At 44.7% G+C, this 16483-nt stretch overlaps 1 protein-coding gene across 1 annotated transcript; it reads right to left on the reverse strand.

Annotated features, from left to right (window-relative positions):
* Positions 1-1753: 1753 nt before the first annotated feature.
* LOC109741832 (protein FAR1-RELATED SEQUENCE 5-like) lies at positions 1754-3150 on the reverse strand. The gene is made up of 3 exons (XM_020300912.1): positions 2755-3150; positions 2304-2580; positions 1754-2190 (listed from the first exon to the last, which is right to left on the reverse strand). The coding sequence occupies exons 1-3, from the start codon at positions 3148-3150 to the stop codon at positions 1754-1756; spliced, it is 1110 nt and encodes a 369-aa protein (XP_020156501.1).
* Positions 3151-16483: the final 13333 nt, after the last annotated feature.

The following is a 16483-nucleotide window of genomic DNA, read 5'->3' on the forward strand; positions in this document are numbered from 1 at the left end:
TTTGCCCCAACAGATGTACCTGAACTTCTCCCTCGGTTATGGTTGAACTGCTTGATTTTTTTGTGTTGTTTATTTTTGGGCCCCAACATATGATCGTAGACTTGAACTTCTGCTTTGAGATGTGGTTGGGCTGCTGGTTTCAGATGGAGAGGATATTCTGTGTTGTGTAATGTATTGGTAATTTTCAACCCAACCAATATGTATGCTTTTGCATACAATCTATATTTGTGTTTTTTCTAGTGCGGATGTATTTCAGCTGTAACTTTGTGCAGAAATATTGTTGATGTTCTTTATCTTTTGTCAGCATTGTACATGAACTTCTGCACGTATCCAAGCAGAACTTCACATTTGAACACGTTGTCTTAGGCTTGCTAACCTTAGTTTATGCGGTGAAACTTTATTTTTTAAGCATATTTTTTCCTACATCGATTTTATATACCAGAACTTCTTCTGTAAGCTGACCTGAACTTCAAAACTTTATGATTATTTGCTAGTTGCTCTTTTATGGAATACAACACGAGCACCTCCTGCCATAATATACCAGAACTTCCACTGTAATCTTACTTGAACTTCACAATGTATGTTTTTCATTTTTGTTCTTGCTTGCACTCTGCATGGAATACATGACCAGCACAACACTTCCTCTCATAATATACCAGGACTTCTGCAGTAAGCTTACTTGAACTTCACAATGTATATTTTTCATTTTTGTTCTTGCTTGCACTTTCATGCAATACATCACCAGCACATCACTTCCTCTCATAACATACCAGGACTTCTGCAGTAATATTACTTGAACTTCACAGTGTATATTTTTCAATTTATTACTGCTTGCACTTTCATGCAATACATCACCAACACATCACTTCCTCTCAAAACATACCAGGACTTCTGCAGTAATATTACTTGAACTTCACAGTGTATATTTTTCAATTTATTACTGCTTGCACTTTCATGCAATACATCACCAGCACATCACTTCCTCTCATAACATACCAGGACTTCTGCAGTAATATTACTTGAACTTCACAGTGTATATTACCAGGGGATGACATAATATTCTGCACATTGACATGACATAAGTTTGCATTGTGTTAATTGACCTATTCTAACTGTTCATCAGCCTCGCGCTCCTCCTAGGCTTTGGTGGTAGAGGTTTTTGCTTGACATGTACCTCTTCCTCTTCATCGTCCTCTTCCTCTTCATCGTCGTCTTCCTCTTCCTCTTCGTCGTTCTCTTCCTCTTCGTCTTCCTCTTCTTCGACGGTGTCTTCATCTTCGTCTTCCTCTTCATCTTCCACTACTTTCTTGTTGATGGCTCTAGGTTTTGCTTTATGTTTCTTCTCTGTCTTTTTGCTTGTCTTTTCAGCATCTGCGCGCTTCGGGCATGTTCTTGCATTATGTGGTTCATACTCCTTGCATATGCTACAAAGTCTGCTGCTTGCTTTCTTTGGGTGTGGTCCCTTCTTTTGTTCCATAACTTTGGGCTGCCGTTTTTGAGATTTGGGTTGCTTGAACTCCTCATCATTGTTTCTTTCCAAGAGTGTTGGACAGGTCAGCTTGTTGTGTCCCGCAACCTGGTTGCACACACTACATTTCCTGTGTCCAAGTGGCACTCCGTTCTCATCGAGCATGACGACTCTTCCAGCAGGTGGTGCCTTTATTTGAGCTCTCTTGTCACTTTTCTTTGCTGCAGTAATTTTCTTCCTACCCTTTGTTTCAGAATACAACTGCAGTTTCATCGTCTCTTGCTATCACTGCTCCATTGATTGGCCATCACCCTGCTTGCATTGGTTGGCTTCAGCGGCGGCGTTGAGCATTTCAGCTGCATAATAATGAAGGTCATCTTCAATTTCAGCGTCCTCTTCAGCCATCCTTTCGTCAGCATCCGCTTGATTTGCTGAATGTATTGCATCAAGCTCTTCCACGAGCCTCTTGAGAACATAGTAGGCTCTGTCGTATTGCTGGTCACATCTCATCGCTTTCTTGTTAACCATCAAATTCAGCTGCAGCAAGATGTCTTGCTTCGATAGCCTTGAGCTGCCATCCGATGCGGTTGTGTTGTAGTCCCTTGTATCAAAGGTTGGTTGTGATTTTGCAGTCTTTGTGTACCGTTTGAGGATATACTTGTTTGGAAATTTGTAAGGCTTGAGGTAGTCTAGTATGTTCATGATGTGAAGGCAGAACTGGCCTGCATTTTGTGATGAATGCAGAATACATAGTTTGTGAGCCAGCAATGAGTTTCATAAATTTTGATATGATACTACTAGTCTAGCTATTTAATGAGTTTGTTTTTTCGCTCACCTGTGTGTGTCCAGAGCTTGCATTCACACTCGTATATTTCATTCTCTGGGTCAGCTACAACCTGGAATTCATGCTTTGACCAGGAAAATCTTTCTTCATCATCATGGCCAGGCTTGTTGTGGTAGTACACAAGGTACTTAGTGGGCTCTGCTGTACGCTTTGCGCGAAATAGCGTGGCCGTTCTCATCCTATTCCTCATCTCGGTGTACACGGCTCTCGTGTACTTGATAGACATGTCTTCCTCGTAGCCGTAAGTTGTTTTTGTCACAGGATTGGTCTGCACATGTCAAAAAGTGAGATATTAGTCGAAGCAGAGTCATGGGTTTCATTTTTTTTAAATTCAAAGTGCACATGTTGAAGGTAAACAGAACATGATGGGGGTGTTTTGTACTTGTCATCATACCATGCTGGTCATTGTTTGCTCATTCTCCTTCTACATCCGAGTTTGTACGCAAGCATTGACCCGCCTAGCAAACTTGTGTAGGTTCTGGGTCCCCTTGACAAACCCTTTCTTTAGCACGTGGTTCATACTCTCGCTTCGTTGTGTGGAAGTCATTCTAGCACAGAAAATGTTCTTGTAATATGCTGAAATCCACATCTTCCTATCACTCCAGAGCTGCATCATCATCTGGTCGTTCTCCAGGTTGTAGTTGTGCACGAGTTCAGCCCAGGCATCTTCAAACTCCGTTGGCATCAACGGCCAGTTTAATATAGCTGTGAACTCCTCTTTGAATGATTTATACTTTTTGTACAGCAACGCGAGGTATTCCCTGTACTTCTTCATGATGTGCCAACGGCATAGCTTGTGGACAGTGTTTGGAAATGATTGTGGTATAGCTTTCGCCATCGATGGGCATTGGTCTGCATGAATTAAAAAAATGAAACTTGATCCTTTTTTGTACTGATGGTGAACTTATGTTGTACAAGTACTTGAACTTCACATCTAGCAGTATGGTATCTAAGAATGTCACATGTATTTTTTCTTTACAGCAGTGTTGCTAAACTTCTGTGGTACCAGTGCTTGAACTTCACGGTTAGTAGTAGGACAAACTAGTAGTGTCACACTCAAAAAAATTTCTTGAAGCATTGTTGTTGAACTTCTGTGGTAGCAGTGCTTGAACTTCACATAAATAACTATATTTTTTAACATGCTACATATATTTATCTTACAGCTTTGTCCTTGAACTTCTATGATTCATGTATTTGAACTTCACATTCATAACACATTTTTTTCTAAACATGTGACAGATAATTTCGCTTTCTTGTATTGCTAGTTGGACTTCTGTGCTAACCGTGGTTGAATTGCATTCTTTACATTTTTTTCAGACAAAACTAATGTACCCAACACAGACCCATAGACTGAAAAGATGATGAAACTTGAAGAGTTTTTTTTTGAACTCATCTGTTAGAATGCAAGTTGGGTGCTTGTTTTTCATGCACCGTACAAATGTATTGAACAGCCACTTGAATGACTTTGCATCTTCGTCTCTTATCAGGGCAACAGCAAATATCGTTGACTGCAAGTGATGGTTTGTTCGAACAAACACCCCTAGAGGCATATGAAATCTGTTGGTCTTGTAAGTTGTGTCGAATGTTATGCAATCGCCAAAGTCTTGATAGGCTCCTCGGCAACTTGCATTGGACCAGAAAATGTTTTTAATTGACTTGTCCTTATCCACTTGGATGTCATAGAAAAACTCATCATTTATTGCCTTCATGTCTTTGAAGAATGAAACAAGTTTCAATACATCATCCAAATCATCTTTCCTTGCATTCATGGCTTTCCTGCAAATCACATGCAAACATGCATTTGTTATTTTTTGCTAGCAAAGGGTTGTGAGCTAGGATGCTATTTTACATTGCAGTATGTGGGTGTTTGAATACTTACTGGTTTAGTAGGTCTCGTCCGGTCATGCTTAGGAAGTAGCTTCCATCTTCATTTTCAGATAGCATGGACATGATTGTTGTGTGCTTGACATCATGGTACTGCAGGAGCTTTACGTACTCCGAAATAGTGGGGTCATAATTCTTGTGTGAGTGCAAAAATACCAGCATGTCATCAGTTTGCATGAGTTTGTGATTATGATTGTACTCAATGTCCACTCCACGCATGTGTCATCCTCCTGCACCTTCACCCTCATTCTTGCATTGCAGCCGTCCTCTGCGATGTTTTGTCGCTTCCTGTTGGCCTCTGAAACAGAAGATGTGTGTATCCCTTGGAAGGCGCAAACAAAATACTTGTGGTTGTCATTTCCCCTGTCTTCCTGATTCCAAAACCAGCGTGTATGGCGTATCTGTCATAAAATTCCCTTGCTTTGTCTACATCTTTGAATCGCATCTTTAGTCTTGGTATTAGATAATCCGGTAGATCCGGCATCTGCAGAAAACGAAAAAAATAATCCAAACAACACGTAAAAACGCAGTTTATGAACTTGTTATCCTGGAGGGAGCAGAAAATTTGCAGAAAATACAAGATGCGTATATAAATATTTTTTGTTTCACATACGTGCGTGTATGATCACAACTCCGCCGGTGTCGGTTGCTGTCCCACTGGGATGGGGCATGGCGGAGTAATCATAGTAGGATGCAGCAGTGGATCATGAGGAGGAAGGAGGGATGAAGATGGCCTCTCTCTTGTTTGTGTCCTTTTTGCTTGAGGTGGTTGTGGAGGTATTGCGATCCTGGTCTTGGTTTGCTCTTTTTTTGTGAAGCAATCCATCTACCTTATGCCCCGTACAATTCTGACTTGTAGCAGCAGCGGCAGGATCCAACGGTGGTAGTGTGCAGAGCACTCTCCTCCGTGTGTGTGTTGCTGTTGGATTTGTCCTGGGATCCAGTTCAGTTGCTTCGCTTTGGCATTGATGAGGCACACCAGGATAACCTCTAGAGTTACATGCAGGACTTGAGCTAACCCCCTCCTCCATCGGCGTGCTTGGGAGTCTGCTGGTGGATACAAAGAATCCGCGGGGGATTTCCGGCTTCACCCAATTAGGTGGAGGCGCAAACTTGTGCGAATAGGGCTGTGACCCAGCATCTTGGAAGTCTCCGTGTGTTTCGGGTGTCATCCATTTTTGGTCTGGAGCAGGTTGGTAATGCTGTTGGTGCGTTTGAGGCGTGACCCATTCAGGGGGTGGTGCAATACGTACAGGCTTTGGATTGTGTACTTGCTGCTGGGAACTTCTAAGCTTCTTCATGCGTCTCTCGTCTTGCTGACATAAAAGAAAAAAAATCTATTAGCACACAAGTTATATCTGCCTATACCTTTGTAACTGAACTTAGCATTATTCACAGCCTGAACTTCTCATATAAAAGTGGTGAGAGCCATCACACTGTGCACTGAGCTGAGCATCTGCCAATACTTTTGTACCTGAACTGAGCACCCTTCACAGAATGAACGTCACATCCTGTTTAATTCTACAATATTTGATTACTTATATGTACCTGAACTGAGCACTATCCACAACCTGAACTTCTTGTTTTGCAAAGGGGAAATACTGTCTACAGTTAAAAAACCTGAACCTTCATGAGTTTGAATGGTTGGACTGCTAGTGCATACCAACCTGACCTTCATGTGATATCACATGCATGTTCTATTTTCCTTTTATTTTTTTTGCACAGAACCAGATACATACCAACCTGAACTCTAGCACACTTACTAGTTGAACTTCACATGGCTTTTCCACATGTGAATGTGAATGCAGGCAGATTTTATAGTGTTTGTAGCCTGGACTGAGGCTCACACACTACCAGAACTTCACATGGCTGTAAGCAGGCAGATTTAAAAAAAGCTTTTGTAGCCTCGACTGATGCTCACACACCACCTGAACTTCACATAGCTGTAAGCAAATAACAAACCAAAGGAAGGAAGAAGTTCAACCATACCCTGCTAGAAGTTCGGCCAACCTTTTTCCAACAGCTGATAGGCCACCTTGAGAACAATTCATCGTGGAGGTAGGAGAGGAATTCCATGGCAATCCATGTCTTGCAGGGGGCGCGAAGTTCATCTGCACGAAACAAGAAGGTCAGAGAAGGCAAGATTGAAGAAGAAGGCAAAATTGGGAGGAAGTTCATGTACTTCTGCCGCTAAATTTGAGGGCGCAGCCGATGCCGCTTCCGCCGAGGAGTTGCTCCGTTGGTCAGGCCGCTCGCCGTAGCTTGCGTCAGGGCCATCATCTGGTCTACCAAAGCTTCGGGTGGTGATGCTGGGACGAGGATGCGGCTTCCTGAAGTCCATGGCGGCTTCGCCGCGTCCAGGCGATGCGGGCTCCCTCGCGTCGGCGTCCGCCGTCGCTCGCTCGCCCGCGCCGGTGGTCGGCCAGGAGCTGGGTGTCACGCCCAATATGCGATACTATCCTACAGAGACTCGAAGGTCCCACCAAGGATAGAACCGCATATTGACACACTTTTGCAAGGTGGATATCATTACATCAACATTACATAATAGATGGGGATACATACAAGACATACACGTGCCGCAAGAATACATCAATACATCATACATAAGATCAACATCCGACTACGGATGGAACACAAACAGGAGCTCAAACGACATCCACCCTGCTAGCCCAGGCTGCCAACCTGGAACCTATCCCCTGATCAAAGAAGAAGCACAAGAAGAACTCCAAAACAAGTAAACATCGCTCTCGCGTCATGATCATCGCAAAACCTGTACCTACAACTGGTGTTGTAGTGAACTGTGAGCCACGAGGACTCAGCAATCCCATTACAATGGGTATCAAGACTAGGAAAGCTTAAATGGGTAAGGAAGGGGTAAAGTGGTGAGGTTGCAGCAGCGACTAAGCAAGATATGGTGGCTATCATACGCAAATAAGAGCGAGAAGAGAAACAACGGAACGGTCGTGAAACTAGCAATGATCAAGAAGTGATCCTGAACTCCTACTTACGTCAAACATAACCCATAAACCGTGTTCACTTCCCGGACTCCGCCGAGAAGAGACCATCACGGCTACACACGCGGTTGATGCGTTGTAATTAAGTCAAGTGTCAAGTTCTCTACAACCGGATATTAACAAATTTCCATCTGCCACATAACCGCGGGCACGGCTCTCGAAAGTTTATACCCTGTAGGGGTGTCCCAACTTAGCCCATTATAAGCTCTCACGATCAACGAAGGATAGTCCTTCTCCCGGGGAGACCCGATCAGTCTCGAAATCCCAGTTACAAGACATTTCGACAATGTTAAAACAAGACCAGCAAAGCCGCCCGGATGTGCCGACAAATTCCGATAGGAGCTGCACATATCTCGTTCTCAGGGCACACCGGATGAGCCAGACGTCGGGTTGGCATAGACCCTGGTTGCCCAGGGGGCACCGGACATCGCTCGGTGTGGACCAGCACTCGAAGGAGCACTGGCCTGGGGGGGGGGGGTAAATAAAGATGACCCTCGGGCTCCGGAAACCTAAGGGAAAAAGGCTAGGTGAGGCAAATGTAAAACCAAGGTTGGGCCTTGCTGGAGGAGTTTTATTCAAAGCGAACTGTCAAGGGGGTCCCATAAATCACCCAACCGCATAAGGGACGCAAAATCAAGGAACATAACACTGGTATGACGGAAACTAGGGCGGCAAGAGTGGAACAAAACACCAGGCATAAGGCCGAGCCTTCCACCCTTTACCAAGTATATAGATGCATTAATTAAATAAGAGATATTGTGATATCCCAACATAAACATAATCCAACATGGAGCAAACTTCATCTGCAACTGGCAACGCTATAAGAGGGGCTGAGCAAAGCGGTGACATAGCCAAACAACGGTTTGCTAGGAAGGGTGACAAAGGTTAGAGGTTCATGGCAATTTGGGAGGCTTGAAAAGCAAGTGATAGGTAGCGCAACATAGCGATAGAACGAAGCAAATAGCATAAAAATGATAGTAATGAGATCCAAGGTGATGGTCATCTTTCCTTGAATCCCGCTAGGAAGAAGAACGAGTCCATGAAGAAGATGAAGCCACGAAGACGAACGAATCCTCACGATCGCAACGACACGGGAACTAACGAGAAGAAGCACACAACATGGTAAACACACCACACATGAACAAGGCATGATGATCAATCAAGTATGATGCATGACAAGGCTACATGAAGCTACTCATGGCAAGAGATGATGCATACAAGAGCAACACATCAAAGCAAGTTTAAATGAGTCCGGAAACAACATATAACAAATCCGGTAAGTCCTCATATGCAAATTTCAAAATTGGTCCAGATCTGAATAAACCTTATGTTCAAGTTGTTAAACTGCAAGTTAAGATGCACCAAAACAATCTACACGAAATTCTAGTCAAGTTACATATAAAGTTCATTAGATTCGGAGCTACGGCCTAGAAGATATGAGCAAAACAAGATAAGCATGGCATTGATGCAAAATGCATACAAACATCATGCAAACACCTCAAAACAAGGATGCAACAAGATAATATGGAACTACATGCAAAACTAAGCAAGTTTGATATAGAGCATGCTCAAAACGGAGCAACGGTGCAACACATACACTTCAAACAAGATATAACAACAATCTGCCCAAAACAGCAAGTAGGCGTATCGCAAGCATCAAAACAATATGCTACAGCAACTCAACATGAAAAAAAGGCATGGACATGATGTACAGGTAAAGCACAACAAAACATGAACAATGAGCTATCTCCAGAAACCAATAAAACATGCTCAAAAGGACGTGGCAAGATTGCAAATAATAACAGTTTCACAGACTTAGCAGAAATCACTGGGCATGGCAGAAATAACATCAGGTTGCAAAGTTTGGAGCTATCAAACAACATGATATAGGAGTTTATCATGGCAAATGAAAGCATGGTATGATTCTACTCAAAGCATATAACAAATGTCCCTTACTGAACATGAGCCAAAAAGGCACAGAAGATATGATGGCACCCATGTAAACATAGCAAGATTCATAAACAGATTCAAACTTGGAAAAAAAACAGAGCATGGCAGGAATAACGATAAGTAGGCATGTTGGTGAGCTTGAACCACTCCCCACAGAGCAATACATGGCATGACAAGGTAACCAACCATAAGATGGCATAAATATGAAGCTCAGGATGGCAATAGCATAGTCATAGGGTACATGGATCACTAGTAACAACCATGGCAAAATTGATTAACATATAAACAATCTGCCAGGAACATTTTATAGCAAAAGTAGAGCAGGATAGCAACAAACTACAGCATGCCATAAATGCAAACAAGGGAATGGATGGATAGAGAATAACATGTATAACAAAACACCCTTAGTAAGCATCTCCAGATCATGCACAGAATGACTTGTAGCAGCAGGTTTACATGGCAACAAAATATAACAGACTCGAGACTTAGCAGAAAACACTAAGTCACAGAAATCAGCAACATCACGGAGGCTACTTTGCATGCTTGTGCTAGTCAGCACACATATCACAAAAATACAAGACAAGCACCACTGTAAAGATGGCATGATATAGTTCAAAACTCATGTAGAGCTCAGGCTCATAGGATGCACACACAAAATGCAATGAAAAAGACAAAACACCAAGTTCTGATAACAGACAGCAGTTAACATCATATAGCACTCTTGCAATGATGATTATGGCATCAATATGAACTCAAACAAGCATGGCACAATGGAACAAAATGAAGAGCATCTCATGATGAACATTTCGATATATTATATGCATGAATCGAAGCACCGAGCATGAAGTTATGGCATGATGAACAGGGCACCAGAATGTAACTATCTCGGGACTTGGCAGAAATTTACCACTCCGAAATCTGGACGGGACGAAGCGGGACGAGGAGATCCTGGCGCGGGGTGCCTGTTTGGTTCGGGACCGGGTGGATCTCATCCCACCCGGCCGGATCTGGGACGGGGCGAACGTCGCCGGCGGCGAGGTCGCCGGAGGAGGTCGGCGGCAAGGCGCGGACGGCGGCTCCGGCGCGGGGCCGACGAAGGCGGCGGGGCGGCACCGGTGACGAGGCGGCGGAGGGCGACGCGGGGCGTCGGGCGCGGGAGGAGGCGCGCTCCGGTGACGGGGCGCGGCGGCGGCGAAGATCCGGCGAGACCGGGCGACTCCGGGCAGCGGGGATGAGGCGGCGGGAGCCGGGTGCGGTCGCGGCGGAGCGAGGCGGAGCTGGCCGGGGGGGCCGTGGTCGGGCCGAGCGGGCCCGCGCGGTCGGCGAAGAAGTGGGGCGCGGCCCGGGCGACGTGGCGGCTACGGGTTGGTCAGGAGCGGCGGCGGGGAGATGGGCGGACATGTCCGGACGGTGGGGAGAGGTGTCCGGCGGCGCAGAGGGAAGAAGGTTAGGGTCTCATTCGCGAAAATGGAAGGGGAGGGTCTATTTATAGATAGAGGGAATTAGGAGAGTCCAAATGAGGTGCGGTTTTCGCCCACACGATCGTCATCGAACGACCGAGAGCATGGAGGGGAGTTTGCTGGGTTAGTGGGCTGATTTGGAGGGGTGTTGGGCTGCAAGACAAAAGGGGCTTTCGGTCTACGCGGTCAACCATTGGGGCATCAAATGACCTCCAAATGGAACGAAATTTGACGGGCGGTCTGTCGGTGCTATACCAAGGCCACTCGGCAAATCTCGGCCCATTCCGAGAACGTTTTTCTCCCACTCACGAAACAAGGTCTGAGAGGGGCGACGGACGCGTGTGGGAGTGTCGCATCGCGAAACGGACAACGGGGAAAAGGACCGGATGCAAGTTTTGAAAAACATGATGATGCAATGCAGATGATGACATGGCAAAATGCAACACGCAAGCAAATGACATGGCAACGACGGCGGATAACTGGAAGACACCTGGCACATCGGATCCGGGGCGTTACACTGGGGAAGGAGGGGAGGCGGCGGATCCGGCCGGCCAGGAGCTGGGGAAGGAGGGGAGGCGGCGGATGCGGCCGGACAGGAGCTGGAGAAGGAAGGGAGGCGGTGGATCCGGCGAAGATCGGCGGCGAGGAGGGGGAGGTCGAGGGATCGAGGGAGGAGGGGGCTGGGGCGGCTCGGGATCGGGATCGGGATCAGGTGGATCCTGTCGGGGGGGACCTCGGGATCCAATGGATCCTGTCGGGCCGGCGGCAGTTCGGAAGTTTGGGAGGGCCCTGTCGGGCCCTATATAGTGGCTGCTGTGATCCAAATAACTATATTCTAATCCTGGGATTAGTATATATATATATGACTTCTGCACATCATCTCCATCATCATTATTAGTACATCCTACGCAGGTGAGTTAGGATGCACTTGATCCCAGAAAGGTATCTATCCTTCAAACCAGAGGAGTGCTTCAGACTAACAACAGTACATAATATCCAACAAAAGAGGGCTATGCTACAGCAACAGGATACATGGTTTTTAGTAGTTGGGTAGGGCTGTTCTGGTCTGGACCTGGATTCGTAGTGGTTTCGTTAATGAAATTGGAGGGGGAGCCCCCCTCTTTTGCTAAAAAAATGGCTCAGTCTAGATATCAGAACGAATCAGGTTGTGCATATTTGCTGTTGGCATTAACCACATCGCCGCATGTTGTAAGTGCATCTAGTGCCCCTCAGTGATTTTGGTGTATTGAAGACTTATAGGTTAAGGGACTAATGCGTTTGTGAGTGTACACAGGTCTATAAGTCTATGAGGAGTTTGATATTTACAGAGAAAGTCGACCCCTAAAAATGAAGTTCTTTGACTGAAGACTTTGGTATTTCCGAAGACTTTCTGAAGACTTTGAAAGTGAAGAAATTGGTGTGACCTTGAAGACTTGGTATTCATTTGAGGAACATGAAGCGTGAAGACTTTTGTTTTCGTAGTTTCATTTTCTCTTTCTTCGACTGAAAAATTTCCATGTGATGCTCAACTCAAAATCCTACACCTACCAATCCCTTCAAGTGAAGCCATTGGAAATCTCATACAGTTCAGTCATATTCTTCAGTGACAGAGATGAAGTTCTTCTAGTCTCTGAGGATTTTGTTCTGACTGAGGAGTTAGAAATTCGCCAGTGCAGATTGCCTACACAGTGAGGAACATGATAGCCCTGAGGAATTTGATACTCAAATTTCCGACCGTTGCTGTGCTATGCACCAGCTGTCCCAAAATATCTACCAACCTAACGGTCATATCATTGAAGGGCATTTATGTCTTATCATGGCGGGCTGCTCCCTAGGCTATAAATAGCCGCCCACTACAACCACTAGCTGGTTGGCTGCTCCGAGAGAAACAGATACTTGTCATTTGAGAGCATCCCATCCTCCGAGGACTTTGAGCGAAAATCATCAAGTGAGGAAAACCCCAAACCCAAACACCTACAAACCCAAAGTGATTGAGCATCACTGAAGAGATTGATCCAGCGTGGATCCGACGCTTGTTACCTTTGAAGACTGTGCTTCTTCCAGACGGTTAGGCGTCATGGTCTAGAGCATCCAAGAGGAAATTGTGGATCGCCGAGTGACCGAGTTTGTGAAGGTTTGGAAGTCACCTGAAGACTTACCACGAGTGATTGGGAGAGGTCTGTGTGACCTTTGCTCAAGGAGAATACAGTGAGGACTAGGTGTCTTGGACCGTGTGTTCAGGACTGGGTGTTCGGGACTGTGTGTCCTTAGGTTTAAATACCTAGCCGCTTCAACCAGACGTACAACTGAGACATCAGTTGGAACTGGTCTACCAAACCATTCTCTTCACCAAGCTAACTGGTTCTATTTCCTCAACTCTTTCATTTCCTCATTACTGTGTTGTATGCTTGTTCATATCTGTGTTTGAAGACTTTGACTGAAGACTTTCTCAATTTCCTCAGTCTGTTTGTCTTCATCCTGTGTTATCTTGTGTTTACGCTTTCTGTACTCTGTGCTTGTTTTCATTTCATCATGATGACTATGCTTGTGGTCTGCTATGCATACTTTTGAGTACTTATTCCGCTGCAAGTAGTTCTTCGCTAAGGAATTTCCTCACCCACAAATTCCTCAGTGAAGAATTTATAAAAATCGCCTATTCAACCCCCCTCTAGTCGATATAACGCACTTTCAATTGGCATCAGAGCAAGGTACTCCCTTGTTCTGTGTGATTTTGGTTTAACCGCTTGGAGTTTTAGTTATGTCGACCACAGGTATGATCAAGGTCTCTGCTGGGTGTCCTACCTTCGATGGGACGGACTACCCCTACTGGAAGAATAAGATGCGAATGCATCTTGAGGCAATTGATAACGATCTCGGGTATGTTGTGGAAAATGGTGTTCCCTCTGTCTCACCCTCACTGAACGCTACCGATGTGAAGAGATTCAAGCAACTCGATTCTCAAGCGAAGAATATCATATGTGGTCATCTAAGCAAAGGACAGTATGGAAGAGTGAGTGCTTTGGAAACTGCTAAGCTTATCTGGGATAGGCTGTCCAAAGTAAATGTAGGAGTCTCAACTCAGCGTGACTCTCGAGTTGATGTTCTTCGCAATCTTTTCAACCGCTTCAAAAGACTCGACAATGAAAATGTTCAACAAACCTTCGATCGCCTCATTGACATCTCAAATAAGCTTCAAGCGCTCGGTGCCACTGACATCACCGACCATGAGGTGGTGAAGAAACTGCTGAGATCGCTTGATTCATCATTTGATACTCTGGCATTGATGATACAAGAGCGTGCTGATTACAAGTCACTTGATCCTGCTGATATCCTCGAAAGGCTAAATACTCATGAGTTCCAGCTTGCTGAAAAGAGATATCTCTATGGTTCGAGCTATGGCAGATCACGTGCACTGAAGGCCAAGGCAGTTTCTGAGTCTGAAGATGAAGACTCTGGCAGCAGCCTTGGTGATGCTGAAGAACTGAGCCATGATCTAGCACTGCTCGTGAAGAAATTCCAGAAGTTCTCAAGATGTGGTCGCTTTGGAAGACCCTCAAGGAGCAATGATTCCTCATCCAGTGACTACAAGAAGAGGCTTTGTCACAAATGCAAGAAACCAGGACACTACATTCAAGATTGTCCTCAGTGGGAAAAGGAATCAAAGAAGAAGAAATACAAGGATTACAGTTCTGATGATGCGAAGAAAAAGAAGAAATCCTCAAAATCTTCATCATCAAAATCCTCAAAGTCTTCATCTCACAAGAAGAGCAGCTCCAAGAAGGCTCGGGCATTCATTGGCAAGGAAATGGACTCTGAGGCTGAATTTGAAGAAAGTGAGGAAGAGGAGGCATTTGAGGATTCCGAATCCGGTGTGGTGAGCCTAGCCCTCGCTACTGCATTCGTCAGCAAGTCTATCTTCAACACTGAAGAAAATGAACTCACCAACAAGGCTGATGAAGGCAATGATGACTACGCTCCCACCTATTGCTTCATGGCAAAGGGTGCCAAGGTACTCAAATATACCTCTTCTGAATCAAGTGAAAATGAATCTGATGAAAACCTTAAGCCCAGTTATTCTAAACTTGCTAAGATTGCTGTGAAACAACAAAGGGCCCTTGAAAAGGTTCAAAACATGCTAGACAAAAGTGATGACATGTTGGGTGAAGAAATGGATCGCACTAAAACCTTGACTAAAAATCTTCAGAGACTTCAGACTAGGTTTGACAACCTTCAAGGTCATCATAACACTCTCTTGTCAGATCTTGAGAAGCTAAGAGTGAGTTATGAAGATCTTCAGAAGAAGCGTGATTCATTACTTGCTCAACAAATCAGCGCTGCTCAGGAAGAATTTGTTCCTCCATGTTTGAAATGCATTGAACGTGAATCTGCTAATTCTTCACCTGAATGTTCAAATGCTATAAATTCCTCAACTGTCTCTGCTATCACTAATTCCTCAGCTGAGAACATTGCTAGTATCACTAACGATGCAGGGCTAAAGGAATTGTACATGACAGGCATGTACAAAAGCCTCAAAGGGCATCAGACTCTTTGTGATGTGCTTAAAAAGCAGATCCTCAACAGGAACCCTAGGAAAGAGGGTATTGCCTTTGGGAGGAAACTCAATGTTGATGGTACATATTGGAAGCCTGAGCAGTACCCCAAAACCTCATGGGTGGCTGCAAAGGGACCTCCAGTTGATGCATCTAATTTATCTGGCTTTACATGTGAATCTTCTCATTCTTCTGATGAGTCATTTGACTCCAACTACAAACTGTTTAAAACTTAGAATGGTGAAGTATTTGCTATATATGTTGGCACTAACTGCAGGAATGGTTCCCCTATGAAGAAAATCTGGGTTCCCAAAAGGTGCCTTGAAAGTCTTCAGGTGAATGTCCTCATGACACCACCTGTGAAGATTAGGAACCCCAGATCAAATTCTTCATATGGACCAAATTCTTCACATGGATCCAAGTCCTCATACGGACCAAATTCCTCACATGGATCATATTCCTCAAGAGGATCAAAGTCCTCATATGAACATCATCATGCTAACAACTCTGTTTCGCAGGGAAGAGCCAAGGGCTATGAATATGAGCATTATTCTTCTAATCAATATGTTCATAAGTCCTCAAAGAATTTCTCAGCTTATTCATATGCTTACCCTAACTCCTCTTATGTGAAACGAAATGGATTGGCTTCTATGCCACCTTTCTCGTATGGAGCTCGCAGAGTGGTGAACTCTTAGCCACCCCTTCAGATGTGGGTGGTGAAGAAAAAGAACTAATCTCTTCTGCAGGGTCAGGTCTCCAGATGTGCTTGAACGTCTGAAGAATTTCCTGGAGACCTGAAGATTGCCTGAAAGGACGTAGGCTAATCATGAAGAAATGAACTTTCATTTCTCACGTCCTCATACTGTTTTAACTGTTACAATGGTTGATGAAATTGGTCTGATGAATTGTGATGTCATATTCTTCACTGATGAAGTATATAAAGTTCGTAAGCTGCACTAATTCATCTGCAGGATGATCAAACCAAAGCCACTGAGTGGGTCCTCGATAGTGGATGTACAAATCACATGACTGGTGACAAGAATCTATTGATTGATGCTCCCTTATCACCATCACATCTGAAGCATATCATCTTCGCTGACAAAGGCAAAAGTCAGGTATTGGGTGGTAAGGTTGCGATCACAAAGGATCGACACATGGACAAAGTCATGCTTGTCGAGTCCTTAGGATACAACCTCATGTCGTCTCAGTGCTTTGTGATCTTGATATGGTAGTTTTCTTTGGCAAGTATCGTTGTGTTGTGGTTATGGAATCTGACAATTCCAAAGTCTTCGAAGGCTTTAGGAGAGGAT

Source organism: Aegilops tauschii, chromosome 1, assembly GCF_002575655.3.
Source record: "Aegilops tauschii subsp. strangulata cultivar AL8/78 chromosome 1, Aet v6.0, whole genome shotgun sequence".
In the NCBI taxonomy this organism is placed as follows: domain Eukaryota; kingdom Viridiplantae; phylum Streptophyta; class Magnoliopsida; order Poales; family Poaceae; genus Aegilops; species Aegilops tauschii.